General features: G+C 39.1%; 1 protein-coding gene across 2 annotated transcripts in view; it reads right to left on the bottom strand.

The window, feature by feature from the left end:
• The window catches only part of LOC116711717 (partitioning defective 3 homolog), a 396,764-nt gene that overhangs the window by 118,229 nt on the left and 260,248 nt on the right, over positions 1-18,287 (bottom strand). For both annotated transcript variants that reach the window (XM_032551185.1, XM_032551184.1), the window contains one exon: positions 6,778-6,897. In XM_032551185.1, coding sequence (XP_032407076.1) covers positions 6,778-6,897 — 120 coding nt within the window. The remainder of the gene's footprint in view (positions 1-6,777; positions 6,898-18,287) is intronic.

The following is an 18,287-nucleotide window of genomic DNA, read 5'->3' on the forward strand; positions in this document are numbered from 1 at the left end:
CAGGCAGGGGTAACAAAAGGAGTGGCAGAGGACTGCTGGTCGCTGATTAGAAGCCAAGCAGAGCCAAGCAGATAACAGAGAACGGACATCATAATCAGCCGCTTCAGAGAAAGAGAAAATGGTGCTCAGCCCAGGCAGAAAATGGAGACGGAACAATGTCACATTTCTTTCTTTCTTTCTTCTTTTTTTTTTTTGTCCAATCACTTTGGACAGAAAAATAAAATTTCAGGACTGGAATGTGCAGAGATAAGCCAGAGACTGATAGAAGCCCGACCAACGCCTGTCTTTCATCCTTTCTCTTCACCCTGATGTTACTGGATGAATAAGTCCGGCTGTCGCTACGGATGCAATCAGGGAACTTGTTGAATCCATTGGCCTCCCAACATGAGCCAGTCAGATAAAAGTGTTATGGGTACTGTCCGCAGACTAAAGAGAAGCAGAATACTGGCTTGCTCTGCTGAGACAAGCTACACCCCAAAGGGTTCACACCAGCCATGTTTAGTCTGCTTGAATTAAACTCCAGTTTGTTTGCATAAAGTCCAACTCGTTTGTGGAGGTGTGAATGTCTAATAAAACTTTGGTCCATCTAAAAATCCTAGGTCTCGGTTCGATTGAAGTGAACTCTGGTACGGTTCGAATGCAAAGGTAAGGTCATTTTATTTATATAGCACATTTTCAGCAACAAGGCAATTCAAAATGCTTTACGTGAATTAGAAGGAATTGCAAACAAAGCAACCAACCAAAAGAAAGACAAGGTAAAAGTACAGAACTACATATTGGTTCCCCATGTTTAATAAGAATAACAATAAGTAGTCCGTAATTTATAAACTGGTAGGGGTTTCTCTGGATCCTTGATCTGATCAAATTAGATGTTGGTTCTCTATGTTTGTTAAGATTAGTGAGGTATAGAACTAAATGTTGGTTCTCTGTGTTTGATTATATAAAGTAGATGGTATATGGTATTTTCCAGATAAGTTTGTTCTAGATTTGTAATCTAACAGGAGTGTCTCTGATATTAAAAAGCTTAATGCTAGATGTTGATCTAAGGTAACAAATAGTTTCTCTAGATAAACTAACAGGAGTTTCTCTGGATTCCAGGTTTTTAAAATTCCTGTTCTAGGAAGTATCTAAACTAAATGTTCCTGTTCTTGGTTGCTGTATAAGTACTCCACAATTTGTTTTGGCTGTATTTACCCAAAGCATGCCAGAGACCACTCCAAAAGCAGGAAATGGACTATAGCGCAAGGCATTCTGGGTAAATACAACCAAAACAAACACACGTCTCGCATTAGCGAGAGAAATAGCTTGTGGTCTTTTGACAAAAGAGGTCAAAAGACTAGAGAAAATTCTTACAGTTGCTAAATTCTCACGCTACTCAATTTCTGTTTACATTTCGTGAAGAAGGAAGTTGCGCTCTGTGTCGTCTGCTGCGGTTTTCTTGTTGTTTCGTTTTGGTAGTTCTTGGTGCAGCACCACCACAGGCGAGGGTGTAAACACAGTTTACCACAGTGCCGTGTGAATGCAAACCACACCAGCTGCAAATGTAACAGATGTTGCCATTTTGGCCCCCAGTTGTTGGCAGGCTTTTGCTGTATTTGTGTGGGTTCTCTCTGGGTACTCCGGCTTCCTCCCACAGCATAAACACATTTTCTGTTTGGGTTTGTTTTGGCCGTTTATCTTTTGTGTCTCAGGGTTATGCCCTAGTGACCAATGACTGATGGATACTGGCACCAACACTCACGTTACCCTACAAAGATAGAGGAAAAAATGGATTGTTGGATAATCAACTTTTACTCTTTATTAGCCTAAATGTTAGATATTACAACCTATTGTGCTTAATCAATCTATCCCTATACTACTAACCTAAGCTTTTTAATGAGACATGAAAGTACAGTAGCTTTGTAAAAATGTGCCAAATTTGACTAAAATTCTACAGGCAACCACTCATTGTGGCAGTGATGCAACACAGCTTAGCTCCAGTGGCGATGTCAACTTTTTATGTACTCTCATCTCCATCATTTAGAGCCTAGAAGACACTGAAAGGATATTAATTTGGATCACACCTAACCTAAAATAAATGGATTGTGTCTGTGAGCCTCGCAGGCCAAACCATCAATCACAAGAATCATAAAAGGGTTAAAGTTTTAAATATAAGATCATCACTTCCTTATTATAGCAAACCTTTTATGAAGTAATCTGCTTCACCTCTTCACTGGCTGCTATTTTTAATCACTTAAAGCACTTGTCAGAACTGTCTGCTCGGATTAATGATCACTAATGTCGGCTGAGCAGACACTTTGGGTTCACAGCTGTGGGTAGTGCTCTGACGCAACGTCGTCATAAGCCTAAATTGATTAGCTCAATCATTTTTTAAAGGCACTCAGAAATGTCCGGTCTCCATTTCAGGATAAAAAAAAAAAAGAACGCTCAATCAGCTCAGATGACTTTTGCGGAGGACTACGACTGAGAAATTTATCGCAGTAGAAGAGCGAAACAGCGATATCACCAAAGAACGCAAGCGGTAATGGACGTCTGAGCCGTCACGGTGCCAAACCTTAATGCTTTGGACGTCGGCTGTATGGCACGTTGGTGTATTATTAAAAACTGCAATTTCCCATAGGACTTCCTTTCCATTAACAGAGGGTCAGTCCTTGCAGAAGAAACATGGGAAGAGCTCAGAGATGCAGAACGGACATAAAACAGGACAAGACAAATCAGCACTAAATTCAAAGGCATAAGAACTTCTGCTCTTGACACCACTTTGTTAAAAATGTAAATTCTGTTGCAACACCTCCAGGTGCCGCAACCATCTTCTGATGTCTATTTATTTCTCATTTTGTACTATTTATTTCTTTATCTTTGTGTATTATGTATATACACATAACCTGCATCTTAACTCGAGTCGAGCAAATCTCAATCTCGTTGTAATCTGTTGATGACAATGACAAATAAATCTTATCTTATCTTATCTCAGTAATGTGTGGCAGAAGTGAAGAATATAAAGGTACAGTGTTTATTCAATGCCTTGAAAAGTATTCATTACTTTTGAACACTTTGTCACGTCATAGAAACAAGCTCCAGTGTACATTATTGGAATTTTTGGGGGTAAACCAACTCAAAGGGAAGGATAATTGTGAAATAGAAGAAACACAATTGAATTTGGTATCTCTGAGTTAATATTTGGTATTACTAACTTAACATGGACTATGTTGGGGTGTTTTTATACCAGTTTTGTACATCTAGAAAGTGAAATTGTTGGACATTTTCTTTACAAAATAGTTTAAAGGTCAGATTAGTTGGAGTATCTGTGAACTTAAACCTCCGAGGCTTGCCTCTTATGCTCTATTGCCGGTCCAGACGACCATCAATAGAGCGTTCATCTGAAGCATTTCATTATCGCTCTGGCTGAATGTTTGTTGTTGTCCTGCTGAAGGTGAACATCTGCCACAGTCTAGTAGCTTTTACGCTGCAGGTTCGTAACTTTTAGCCAAAAAGTTTACAAAAATTAGATTTTTTTTTAGGTGTTTTACACATTTTGTCTGCATTTTTATATTCAGATCTGGTCAACAATTGCAAAAAGAGTCTTTTGTCCATTTTCTTTGCCTAAAATTAAATTTTGGGTGTATGATCTACTAGAATGATTGTTACCTCACCATTCCATTGAAAATAACAGCTACAAATAGCTATGCTTATTGGATGTACTAAGGTCTCCTTAGTAAAAGTAAAAGTAAAATCCACTAGATGTATTTAGTTTTATTTGTTATCAAATTCAACCAAAGGCTCCTTTTATTTAAATTTTAGGAGTATTTATTTAACATTCTTGTCAGGGAAAACATAAATCAAGCAATTTTACTAGAGGCCCATATTTTAAAAATCCCATGCTGCAGCAAAGTATTCTTCGTGACACATTTGGCCCGCATGCCTCACTTTGGACATCCCTGCTTGAGCAAATCTCCCAGAATTGCCTTGTGTTTAGCTCCGTCAGCTTTGCCCAAATTCTCAGTTCCTGCTGAATAAAATTAGCTCTATATGCAGCCACCACCATGCTTCATAGTGGGGATGGTGTGTTCAGAAAAAATGGAATGTCTGTTTTCTACTAAAAGTAGCAGTGAGCCAAGAACTTTTTTTATTTCCTCGTCTGGATAGAGAACTTTCTTCCACATCCTCGTCATGATCCCTAGATCACTTGAAGAAAATTGCAAATAAAAGCTGTTGTGATTTTTTTTTTCCAACAACAGCTTTCTAGTCCTTCGATTCCATTAAATGTGCGCGACTGATGATGTTTTCTCAACAGATTTCATAGTGGATCTCTGCTGCTACCTCGGCGATGCTATGGGCCTCCTGGCTTCTGTTATGATTTATGTTTATTCCATTAGGTCTTTCAGTTTAAGTGGACAGCACTGTCCTGGTAGGTTTGTACTGTGAATTTACATTTTAAGAAGGGGAGGACTGCATTTACTAGATAGGTTACTTCTAAAGGAGCGGATGCAATATATGAGCATCGGAGTACAGAGAGGTGAAAATAAATGCGGATTTTAGCTGTAAAAACCATCATTTTCTTCCCACTTCACAATCACGAGCTGCTTTGTGCTGCTCCGTCACATTTAATCCCAATAAGGGTTTGAGGTTAACAGAATGTAAAAAAAAGGTTCAATAGGCATGAATACATGTCCATGGCACCGAACATTATCTCATGCCCACTGTGTTTTTGTATCGATTCTTGCTGTTTGGGAGCCGTTCAAAAGGAGATGGGTCTGGACGGGGAAAAAACAGGCCTGCTGGTTTCCAAAGCTCACTGAAAGAAACAGACCAGGCCCACAGCCAGAGAGGTTCACGGTCTGAATGGATCGGACCTTCACTGCAAATCACAGTTCAATACCACCAAGCGACGTGGTGCAGTTATTTGAGTAAAACCTCCAGATGTTCCATTCAGCAGGGAAGACGGGCTTTGTGACAGTTCAGTCTCTCTCTCCCTCTGCGTGTGTGAGTGGGTGTGTGTCTGTGCATTACGTTCTCAACAACCATCCATCCTTTTCTTCCATCGCTGTAAGAGGGCGCGCTATCAAGCTCCATTGTTTCTATTCAATTAGCCGTCATTACCAACGGCAGTTTGATTACTGAGTTCATTTGGCTGGTGCAGAACAACGGAGGTGGCAAGCTGCCTTTTCATTCGTCCCGCCACCGATGCCATCTTCCTCACTGGCGAGAGTTACATGTTGGTGAGGAGTGAGGTCACGGCAGCGAGGTCGATGCGACGCCCGATTCTTTTGCACATCCCAACGTCCACAGAGCGATCAAAAGAAACAAACCACAAGGATGGGATCAAGAGAAACAGTGTGTTCTTTGAAGACTAACAACCTTCGTTGATGGTTGTTAATTGTTAATCACCAAACAATAAGATTGAATCCACAGGACTGACACGAAGAGCTGTGATTGGCACGGGCCACTAGGATGCATAACTGATTCATGGAAAGACCCATCTTAAATATTGGCAAACTGTCCACGCCTGTCCAGCTTAAGAATGTAGAACTGTGTTTTAAATAACAGCAATTTGAGCTGAAACACTGGAACAGATAGAAAAATTTACTTTTGTTATTGAGTCACAGAAAGCGAGGAAAAATAAATTCAAACTGTAGGAAAAAATTGCAATGTCAGCATTGCAAGTTTGAACCATTTCTGTACAAACCTGAGAATGTTTGAATATTTAGCTTTTTGTGTGAATCTCTAATGTTCAGTTTCATAAGCAGCAGTTTCTGAGAACTGCTCCACATCTGTTTTTCATAGAGTCAACTCCTGGTTCTTGTGAACAGGTATTCCAAACCACATTCCATAATTCCTCCGAGTTTCTTGGTTTGTGCCGCAGAAACAGCATTTTTCTCAAGTAAACCCAAAAGATTTCTAATAGACTGCGGTCTAAAGATTGCCATGCCCACTCCAAAATGTCAATCTTATACATCTGGAAACAAGATGGCGTGTTTGGGATTGTCATATTGTCTTCTGCATATGACAATATGACTTCTTCAAGTATTTTCAGATACTGAAACTGATCCATGACCCCTAACAGGGATCAAAACAGGTTGATTGATTTTCGATCAACAAACGATTAATCGATGTGCGGCCATGTTCTTAAAAACCTGACGTTTCTCTTGAATAAAGAGGGTTGACCGTCTTTCCAAAGCGTACAGGGTGACACGTTTGGGTGTCATGTTTTATTCAATCATGTTACAATTTTTTTTACTTTTCTGTCATCACATTCTCCTCGCCTTTGTAGCAAATCAGTCATTTTTTAATGTCATGCAGAAGGAAGGTGATAACTTAAGGAACTTGACAAGACTTTACTATGAGATGCCATCTCGTGGTAGTTTGCGAGATGCAGGTTTTGACCTTGAGGTCAAAACCTTTTTAGCAATTGTGGCGGAAGAGCGCATACAGCGTCAACTGGACAGGGCAATCAGCAACGGACAAACATGCCTAGAGATTTCAGAAAAACTGGCCGATCAAGGGTACACACTCAAAACGACATCATCAGAAGGTCGACCACAGCTCCTGCGCGCTCATGGCCAACAGGTTCCTGCCCATATTCATGCCCACATAGAGAGGAACACTCTGCCTATGGAGACATGGTCACCTTGGCTACCAGACATTTACCGGCTAGAGTGAGACTTGGCAACAGAGAAGAAGCTTAAATGACCATATTGACTAAACTCAACACTTTTATAACTCAACTACAAGGGAATTATTAGTGGGGGCATTAGCTAGTTCAGAATCTGCGCCTACCTTTCCTGTTCCTGCTTCATTTGGATGGTTTCATCTTCATATGCTTGCATATCTTCAGCTTTCGATCTTCTTGAGCTCTTTCTCTCCACCTTGTCCTCGTCCTTCTTGCCCTTTCCAAACCTAGAAAAAGAAAAGAAGACTCAGAGTCGGATTTAATGGCCAAGGAATCACAGTGAACACACATTTAGTATAACTGTAGAAACTTTAGAGGGGAGTTGAGGCTAGCTAACTAGTCAGGCTGTAAGGTGTTCGTTTTATTCATCAGACAGACAAGTCACTGTCACTGTAGTGGCTCTATTTTGCAGATAGCGCTCTGTACCACCAACCTGAAGGATGGAGGAGAAAGCATGCAGTGTTTTCCAACACAGTATAAATATATTTATGAGGGCAATTTCTTTCACTTTATCAGGGAAGTTCGGGTAAAACATTTTGTTGAAAATTAAAGTGTCAAACTGTCAGGGTGCGCAGGCCGTGTTTGTATTGTGAAGACAATTTCGGAGGGCACCAATTCAATACTGAAATAATAATGTGCCTTTTCAATATAAAGAGAATCAGAATGCATCAAGTCGCATAAAGATAACCAAACAGTGTTTTTTTTCCTTTCTTTCTGCACTCCAATTGGTAAAAAAAAAAAAGTGTGTCGCTATCAGTAGAAACTTAAGCATAAATAGTAAAAATGGTCAAAGTCAGCTTTTCTAAAGAAAGGATAAGCTCTGTTTTTTTTCTTCCTGAGCTTCACCGAGTGATGGGAGCTGTGACAACTCGTGATTTAGACTCAAGCAGGGAGAAGAAAATATCTGCATCCTGGCAAACTGCAGGGGAAGGAAACTGGCTGCAAACTTTTTACATTTTAATGAGAAGAATTTGTTTGTTGATGGGTTGATAGAAAACGGAGGAGAAGGCAAAGTGAGTGGCTTTAATGATTCTTGTGGTAGAAATTGTTCGGTTCCGGTGGATTTGTGGTCATGATATACACGTCACGGTGAGACGTGTTAGCAAAACATGACATGGTGGCTGGTCACCAGGTTCTCACACATATGAGGAGAGATATATGTGTTAAATACTTCTATTTAAAAAACTCTGGAACCTTTAAGTTGTACTTCCACTTGTAAACTCAAAGTGTCAGCTCAGTCCACATACTGACTAAACGACTGAGGTCTATGTTGGCTAGGCCACTCAATGAGGTTACTGTACTTGTTTGTTGCATTGCTAAGTTTTGTATTATCAAAGCTAAAGATCCATCCAGTACCCATCTTTAGTCTTCTGGGTAAAGGAAGAAGTTTATGTCACATTACCTCGATGGTAAACTCCTCCCGTCAAACAGACAAACTACTGCAAAGTGTAACGTTTCACCCAAATGGTGTTTATTGGTCAAATCTCTCTTGATCCAAACATGGTAGCTCAAATCAGTCTGTTCTGAATTATTTAAATGTTCACTCACTAAGCAGCTTTATTTCACCGCTATGTACTTTTTTTTTTTTAAGCCTAGGAATGATGCTAAAAATACACAACACATAAGCAGTAAGTGCACTCGCTGTAAGTGAAATGTTGGACAATGTGACATGGTTATAGAATTAACCAAATACTCCAATGAAAATAACCCAATAAAGCCATTTTCAACGTTTAAGGGATAGCTGTGCAGACGGGCCATAAACGGTAATGCTTCAGTATGTTAAATTTGAAAAGGACCCAGCATCTCAGCTTTTCAGCGAATCGGTTTGAGAGATGAGGAGCGTTGAAACTAAATGCGTCCTGCCCTCTGATGACCTGCAAGGATCTGAGAGGGTCAAACCTGCAGAGTGACTCGGACGTATTTAGGTCCTTTATCATTCTGTACCTTGTAGAAACATTGCAACCTTTTAAAACAAATCTGTCCCAGCAAAAACAGCAAGCAAAGAACTGATGTGATATAATCCGTTGTCTTGGTGCTGCTCAGTGTTGTTGCAGAAGCATTATAGCTCAGATGTGGATGTATGTAGACTTTCTGCAGAGATCAGTCAAGAAACCATCACACTAAATAAAATCAGGTTCTAGTTTTGTGCATCCTGTTTTGACCTAGATCTCTGCCAGTTAGGTGCTGACTTCTAACCTCACATAAGTGAGACCGCAAAATTGTTTCAATTGTTTAAGTTTGACTTTTTAAAATTATTCTGGAGAAAATGCAGCAACTTTAAAGTACTGTGGTCTCATAATGACACATAAATATAATTGTGTGTTTCATCAGCATACTTATGCAAACCGATATTGTGATCCGCAATCTGAGGTACGAGGATCGTACCGATATTGAGTGAAAGTGACTCGAAAAGGGAGCCTTGAGGAACCCCAAATGTAATCTTTGTTCACTCAGATTTTTTATCAAAATTTGATAAAAGTTTTAAGCCAATTTAGTAGAGTGCTGGACAATACCATCCACTCTTTGAATCTGTGAATCACCACGTCATAATAAAGTTCCATTTGTATAATGTTCATAAGTACTTCAACTTAAATCCGATAAAAAATGCACTACTGACTACAGTTTGTCTTCAGAGTAGTGCTAGCTTTATACAGTCTACCTGATCAAAATGAAGTTTTGAGATAATCTTGGGCAGAGACTGTGAATGTCACTGGCAGCATCTCATAAACAAAAGTAAAACAGGGTTTGCTGCTGCTAGTTGTTTGTTGGGGGAGCAGCAGCACAGCCAGAGAAACCCACAGACTGCCGAAATGAGGTCATTTCATAAAAGTATTTGAGAACTTTAACAACAAAGCAGTAGCAGGAAAGGGTGCAGACATGAGAGCAGGTGGCCACAAGTGGCAAGAAATCCAATAAATATAATCACTGACAAAGATCTGGGTTTTATTGAGCGTTTTTGTTCCGCAGTGTGCCTCAATGCGTTTTATGTACAGACATTGATTATGATGTTTCACATGTTTTTTTTGGGATTTTAAGACTGTGAAAGCACTAAGCTCTGCAGTCTCCAGTCCCTGCGGTGGTTCGCTCCAGGTTTATTTTTACCTTCCTCGCAGCAGAGCTTTTCTTGACAGTTTGAAAACTTTCTCTGAAAGCTGAAAAATTACATCAGACAAGATTTGACTTTTAGGCGATGGAAGCACATATATTCATGGAAAGGGAGGCTGCTTCCCTAATGAATGTGTTTTCTTTTTTTTTGGTCCTACTTTATATCACAACATGGAACTTGCAAACGGGTTTGGAAGTAAACCTATTTGGAATTCCAATGTTTGCAGCTTTCTTTATGAAAGCAATGCGTTGCCACCTGTGGTACAGATCGTCCATTCAGATGTCATCAGATTATAAACAATAATCTCTTACTAATACAGCCATGTTCAGTAAATTAGAATATGTGTTCAGACGAGGATATTTTGTCAGAATAAAAAAAATATATTTTTTTTAAATTGGAAACCTCTAACCAGGTATTAAACAAACTGGTCATTAAGGATACATTTTAAAATGTGTTTTTTATTGGTCTTTTGTAATATTCTCATTTTAAAGGTAATTTTTTTTCCATTAACTGTAAGTGGAAAATCTGTCTGTGTGATAATGTGGATAATGTGCTTTACGTGGTGATAAAGCTGAATAAATATAAAAAATATGCCTGCTTAAAGAAGATGACAAATACCTTGCTTGAATGATGTTTATTTTTTTAATCTTTTCTTTTATAATTGCCATTCTTCCTCTAAAAGCATGACAAAACCTTACGGGAGTAGAAACTTTTCTTCTGGATCGGCATTAATAAAGTGAGAGGTGTCTTTATTGCGAAACATATTGACGGATTAAGCTGAGCAAGACCTTGGGCATGCAGCAGCTCCATATGAAAGACTTTTCCCACATCTATTGTGTCCTGAACGAGGAACAGATCAAAGCACAAGACCAGGAAAGGGGTAAAAAAAAAAAAAGGCAATTTAGGAAATCTGCTGCTTCACTGACAACCAGGTGAGCCTTTTTACTTTGGTAGTCTGAGTCTTGTCAGTCTGAACCATGAGCATCCAAAATGTTACCTAAAGATTATGAAACATTTATTATTCCTTCATCTGGATCCATAAAGATTTAAAACTGTGTCAATACAGAAAATGTACCTATTGCCAACAATACGAATGCTTCAGATGTTTCTATTCCAGTCACCTTGACTGGTATACTTAGGGCCCTATGATTTCTGAGATGTGGAAAATGCAGATGAATCACGGAATTTAATAAACAAAATGGAATACGTAATAAAATGCGGAACCTATATAAGCATTTCAATTCTAAAAGGCAGATTTTCTGTCATGCTAAAAACAGGATTTTATGGCTTTTAGCATGAAAACTAAGAATGTTTGGATTCTTCAAACAAACCCAGTCCTTTTTTTAGTATGCTTTTTTTCAGCAAAATGTAATAATAAAACTGTCATTTGCACCATAATAAGGGTTAATAAATAGGGTGAAATGCAATTCAGAAAAAAAATTATATTCAGAAAAATTTAAGTGGTATTTGGGAGAAAAATAAAATGGAATTCACAGTGCCTTATATACTACTTTAACACAGAGCACAACAAAAAAACCCATTAAATAGTCTCTTGATTACAAAAATCATTTGGTATAGTCAAATCACTGAGGTCCAGGTCGTTCCACAAGCTTCATGTTAGCTGTTTTAAATGGTTCCAAACCCAGTTTTGGTGTGTATTTACGAACATCACCAAAATATGTTTAGGTTAAATTCCCCTAGCTGTTGGTTACAGTTAGGAGCAGGTGCTCTGTCTTTATCTTTGGGACCTATAAGTATTTGAACTTAATGCTGCCGCTGCGATGCTTGACCGGTTTTGGAACAGAAAAAGCAAGCCAGCATTAAAAAGCTTTCAAAATAACCCCATTCCTCAGGAAATAATAAAGTATTATTATCTGTTATCTATTTTATCTACATGTGAGCCAGTGTGCATCTTTTTGCAAATCTGTGGGTTCATAAAAAGCCATGTTCCCAATTCTCATTTGTACGAATAATTGATGTTGTTTATTGTATGATCATTTCATATGAAAAAAACAACAACCTCCAAACACTTCTGAATATTAATAGTCCAAAATCAACATAAGATTCATGAGTACATTTGTAAACTCGTCTTTGGCGCTGTATGTGTTGAACACATTGTACAAGACAAATTATGATCAAACATATTCAATTCAAGATACTCAATCTTAATTTCCTGAGTATTACATCAATTACGTTGGTTTTGTTTTCCCCCCCAAATAAAATGTTTTTAAGTACTAATCAACATTTTGCTACACTCTGCTCATACATGAAAGGGAGTTAGTGAAACTGTAATTTATCCAACACGATACATGGTCATATATCATAGAAAACAGAAAGGTTTATACCCCCCCAGCACCGGGTGCCTCATACATCATCTCCATTGATTTATGGACTAATAGTCTGTCAAGGCTCAAACACAACAGAGAAGTAAAAAGTCAAAGACAGAATTTCTAAACAGGGAGAGAAAAAAAATAAATTATGCAAAGCCTCAAAGCCAGTTTGATTTGTACAATCATTTAATCTGGGGAGTGGATTTAAGAGAAGCTAATCTGTTTTGACATCTTCTGTGGGGAATTTTTGAGGCTAGTTCAGAGTTACTCACCGAATTATGGAGAAACAAAAGCAGAGACTGCATCCCGTTTCTGCTGCCTAAATGTGTGGGCTTGGAAAGAGTGTGACAGGATATAAAAAACCACCGGGGGTTTAACCTGAAATGATGCACTCACTCTGAGTGTTAAAGCATTTGCCATTATTCAAATTTGCGATTGAAAAACAGGTGAGTTAGAAAGGAGGGAAAAAATGACTGTGTGTATCAATCCGAGTACGCGATGAGAAGGTAATTTCAAGGGCAGACAGTGAGAATCATTACGGTTTCTGCTCGGCCAACCTGAAACTTAATCTATATCTCCCATGGCAAAGCCCCCCCGCGGAGGTCTGATGGTGTTTGAGCACCCGTCCCCTGAAAGTGTGCTGGTGGCACTCAAGAGGAAAATAAATAACTACTCGCCCACCTTCAGATTTCATCTGCTGTAAAGACCCATTAAAACTGTATTTTCTCAAAGAGAAAAACAAAGAGATGCTATCTGTATGCTAATGGAAGGCTGGAGCACATCACAAAGTTAAGACAGGCACACAGAAACACAACTAAAGACTCATAACTTCTTACATTTCTGTCCAATGTAATAAAATGTTGAAGGGAAAAAAGAGAGCGTTACTTCTAAATAGCTTTGCTGTTGGGAAGCAGATTGTCAATACAATGTCAGTTTTAAATGAGTTGTAATAAGACCTAATTCTTATGGGTTTAAGATGCTACTACAGCTACATTGCCATTACAAATGTGAGGAAAACTTTGTCGATATTCTGCTAGTGTCACCATACACCATTTCGCAATTAACATGTTTCCAATAAATAATAAATGCAATTAAAATCATGTGTTAAGTTATTTAAAAAAACATGCCACACCCTCATCCTCTTCCTGATGTTTTCTTTGTCATTTCCGCCAGTAGTGACATCCAGTTGTTGATTGTATGACTTGTGATGTGAAAAAGTGTTGCAATTGCAGTTTTCCCAATACCCAAATTTTGATAAAGCCAAAAAAACACCTAATCCTAAAAAAGGAGGGTTTTTTCTCTAAATTGCCATTTTTCCATTATACAAATTTATTTTCATATCTCCAATTTGTGCAATTTTAAGGTCAATGGAAACGCAGCTTATGAAATATTGGTGAGTAATTTTGGCTCGACAATTTGTGAAAGTATAAAACATAAGTACTTATGTAGTTGTTTCCATGGTGAATTGTAAGCACCATGGTGTTATAAAAGCATTTAAGCATTTATAACACTTAAATGCTTGTCTGGGTGCATTTTGGATCCTCTGTAGAACACAACAATGGTAGCGTATGCTAACCGTTAGCTGCAAACATCTCTAGGAATTTCATACCCATCTTCCTCTCAGTGCTAACCTAAATATCAATTTCATCATTTTTGTAATAGTCTGGCCTACATTTGACCAGCTCCACTTTATGATTTAAAATCCTTTGATTGAATGTTCAGCTCTGGTTACAATTATGATGACAGTCCAAGCTGTAAGAATTGAGAGTGATGCTCAGTTTTGCTTTAATACTACATCAGATGCAATAAGCTCTTAAACCACATGTGCCTCAATATTGACCTGCTCATATCACAGTACTCCCACATTCCTTTATCTATTATCCCAGGTAAAGGATAATAGGTTACTGCTGTAATTAATTAATTGATTACAGAAGTAATCAATTAAAATGAATTGATTACTGCTGTATTTTTTCTATTTTAATAGTTGAATTCTACCCCATAGTTCACCATCAATCCAGTGGATTGTCATATATATATATATACTGTATACAGTATATATATATATAATCTTAAAACTGAACTGGATAATTTTACACAGAACAGAGCTCCTTTAAAACCCAGTTTGAGTAAATCACCACAACGTCAGACATAAAATCAGCACCATATGGGCCAGTTAAAACAGAACTAAATTGTTCTACACGGATTACAGACTCTTGCAAACCCGGTTTGCGACCATTGAACCTAATTGTCGAAAGGGGATTTCAATTTCTAAAAAAAAAAAAAAAACATTCCTAAAGTTTAAAGATTTTATTACAAGATGCCAAGAAGAGTACTGGTGTAACCAGAGTGACTGGAGTTTATCTCTAGCGGTCTGTAGAGTTGTCTCTACATTACACTTTGCGTTCCAGTTAAAACTGTGTTAACACTGTAAAAACCATAATATTTGCATTCAAGGTTGTCATACTGTAGGAATCTGAATACAGATCTACACCACAACCTATTAGGAAATTTAATTGATTTGTCTGACCTTTTGACTCGCTGTGTGTTGAAGCAACTGTTGTGAATAAAAACTACTCAAATAGAGACAAGAAGTAAAAGAAAGAAAAAGCACATTTTTAATTTGCCCTGAACATCATGCAACTATTCCCTTTCCTGGCAGAGTAACGTCAAGGAAGAAAGGGAGGTTAACTTAATGTACCAGTCTGCAGTCCATTGTCTTTTTTCCCCCAGGAATTGATTATCCATAGGCCATAGGGTTAGTCTGAGCTTTTTCTGCTTTGCCAGACTTCTTTCTCGCAAGAGACTTGAATTTGACACATCACAAGAAAATCAACTTCAAGCCAAGATGTATCCTTCAGTGCATGAGTTACAGTGGCTGGCATAACAAAAAATGACCTTTCAGAAGAAAGAAATCACTCATTTGACTAGACAAGAATTCAACGTCTGGCACGTTAGGGATTTCAACCATGACAGCCCTGTGTTTTGGCCAAGAGTGTGAGCAAATTCAACCAAATCTTTTCTAGAGAAACAGTGGGCTGGACTCTATGATTGGCTTCGGCTCTGGGGGATGAAGTCCTTCTAAAGTCTTTCAGCAGTGGAGTAAAAACAAAGGAGGGAAAGGAAGATGAGGTTGAGAATGGTTTGTCCTGGGTGGGAAAGCGGCGTGTTATTCACCGTGGCGGCATGACATGCATTTATTCATGACATCAGACTGAGTCCCAGTAAGGGGGCGACGACATAGGCGAATCGGAGGGAAAACGATTCTCGCCACAAACTTCTACGCCTCTTAGGTTTCCCAGACAAGCAGGAACGAAACCGTAATGCTGGATGCTGCTCAGTTTTAGAAACATCGCATGCGGTCTCTCACCGTGGAAAGTATATTGAAAAAGAAACTATTTTCAGGTGCGCATTGTGTGTCAAGTCAAATTATGGTATTTAAATGCTCTATTTCTACCCATATATCCCTGTCGCTACCAACCTGTTTACATAGAAATGAAGATTTTCTGCCAGGTGAATGGATCTGGTCGTTGCAGCGCTCCGTTCCGAAATTGTTTGTTGCCTTGAAATTTTTCTCAGCTGTGTCTATTAGCGCTTCGTGCCATTTCTGTTCCCCTCCGTTTCTGTGTGCTTTCCTTCCATGTTTGAGCTCCTCTTTTAGAAGTAATCTTTCTGAGTTGTCCGCTTTTTGATTTCATGCTTGCGAGCGTGTCCAATGGCCTGATCAACAGCTACGTTCCAGTGGTGGTCGGGTCGTCGGCAGACGTTGGCGGCCAAAGACAAGCGGAGCTTCATAGGCATTTCTTATCCCCGCATTCAACTCCCCCGAAAGGAAAAATGAGATAAAGACGAAATGGTCTGAACCAAAATACGTGTGGAGAATGCTCCGTCACATCGAGCCGGGTTTGTATTGTGTGGCACCCCGGCCCATGGGTGTCCAATATGTTTGTTTTTTTAGTCATTTTTGTGAAAACATATGCAGAGGAGGGTATTTTGAAAACAAATTTGTGCATCCCAGTTAATCCGCTCTTACTGAGAGATGTTTTTTTCCCCCTTTTTTTTTCTAGCCACAGAGACCAGACAGAAACAAGATAAACAGAACCGCAGCAACATCTGAGGCACTGAAATGATATCAGAATAGCGGAGGACGTTCTCTGCCTTTAAACTAACAACTATCACTATCAAAGAGACTGTAGAGCTGAAGAAGTGCGAGTATAATAGTGTGTTTGCAGCAGAGGTCTGTCTAAAGTATGTAACTAATACATACGTTTGAGCATTTGCGAGCTACAGAGTACCGCATTCGTCCGCTTATAATTATTCATACCTAAAGAAAAAGAAAGCCAAACATGTATCTGTGTTTTTTGTGCGCTAGCTTGTATCTTGATGAATCTGTGCATCACGGGGGGAACAGTGGCTCTTCCATATTTCAAACAGGCTGAACAATGCTAAGGACACGGCCCAGCTCGACATGATTGCCTGTAATGTTTCCCATAAATCACTGCATTATGTGTGTGTGCGCAAGGAGGGGGGGCTGTTTTTGTAGACACTCAGAGGAACGTTTCAAGTTCCTGGCAACCCTGATTAAAGCCTCTCATTACTACACAAATAAACAGTCAGAATGCATTCATAAATCCATTAGATGAAGTATATGAGTACAGTGAGGAAGAGTTTCTGAAGGGCAATCTACTACGAAACCTTCAGGCTCTCTGTTAACACCCAAGGAATCAAGGTGAGCTTTGTGTGTGTGATTTGTTATTACAGTGGCTCAAAAAAGTATTCACAAGAATTTCTATTTAATTTGTCGCATTACAAGCACAAACTTAACAGTGTTACATTGGGATTTTATGTGACGCACCAACAGAATGTAGTGCATAGTTGAGAAGCGGAAGGAAAACAATATGTAGTGAGTTAAGGACCCATTAAAGGTTAGAGTGTTTGTATTGAGGAAGTAGAACTTTACAGAGGTGGATTCATCTCTACGAAGACTTGAATGTCGACAATTTTGAAATCCTTCAGGTATAACAGAGAACGGAAAAAAATGGTCTGTTTACCAGGGACTGTTTCACCTGCAGGACCATCCGGAGGATACTTAGAAATAAAAATGTGAAGAAGTGGTGTGCATTCAGTCACAATTGTACTTCTAAATAAAACTGCTCCAGAAGTTGCCTAACTAGAAAAGAGAGTTCACCTGTGTATAGCCTAATCTCTACACAGTGACTTGTAAAGGTATTCCTACAGATTGAGACAGGGGCTTTCATCTAAACTGGGCAAGACGCAACGACAAAGATCTACAACTCAAGTGGGAGAATCTGTCGACAGGAAAACTGTATGTTGCTCACGCCACAAGTTTTACCTTTATGACAGAGAGCTTTTTGTCAGCAAGGAGGATAAAGTAGACTAGGTAAAAAGGAGTGAGATAGATATAGCATCCTGTAGGCTTTCCTGTATGAAAACTTGTTAGAAAATGTTTGGTTTAATGGAGAATATGTAGCAAAATTGCTGTTCACAGACATTCCTCAACCAGTCCGATCGAGCTATTTTGCTTGGAGATGTAAAACAGCATAAGGTGGTCCTAAAAAGATTTTGTTTGGGTGGAGATGTGGGGGGTTTTTTTCACATATTTTTCAAATTTGTATAAGTAGAAACACAAAAAAAAATCATTGTATCTTACACCACACCTGTTTGTGACTTTTAGCTGGTCAATGACTACTAAAACTCTTGCTAGGTACTCTATGTGAATTACTTTTTCAGTCGTCCTTTGCTTCTGTCAAATTAGAGACAGATAAACAGTGAAACATGAAAACAGCTAAACAGATAAACAGCTATCAAGTGTCCTTGTTAGGCACAGCCTGTCCAGGAAACAGACAGTCACACGAGCTCATATTCCCTGATAGACACACACCCCGGTGGTAAGCTAATGCCCCAATCATCCACTTCCATACAGGGTGCTGGGATGGGGAGGAGATAGGGTGGAGATGGGGAGCATGGTGAGGACTCTAGGGAAGAGCTAGAGTAGGTGGCTCAGGCTGTGACCTAGATAGAGAACAGCACACTGCATTCCTAATGGGCCATTTTGATCACTACTGCAGTCTGTGTCCTCAGCTAGACTTCTGCCACATGCCTCGTCCACAAGCATTCAGCTCTCAGATGACAGACGTCAGTGGTAGACGATGGAAAAGCAAGG

This window comes from Xiphophorus hellerii, chromosome 21, assembly GCF_003331165.1.
Source record: "Xiphophorus hellerii strain 12219 chromosome 21, Xiphophorus_hellerii-4.1, whole genome shotgun sequence".
In the NCBI taxonomy this organism is placed as follows: Eukaryota; Metazoa; Chordata; class Actinopteri; order Cyprinodontiformes; family Poeciliidae; genus Xiphophorus; species Xiphophorus hellerii.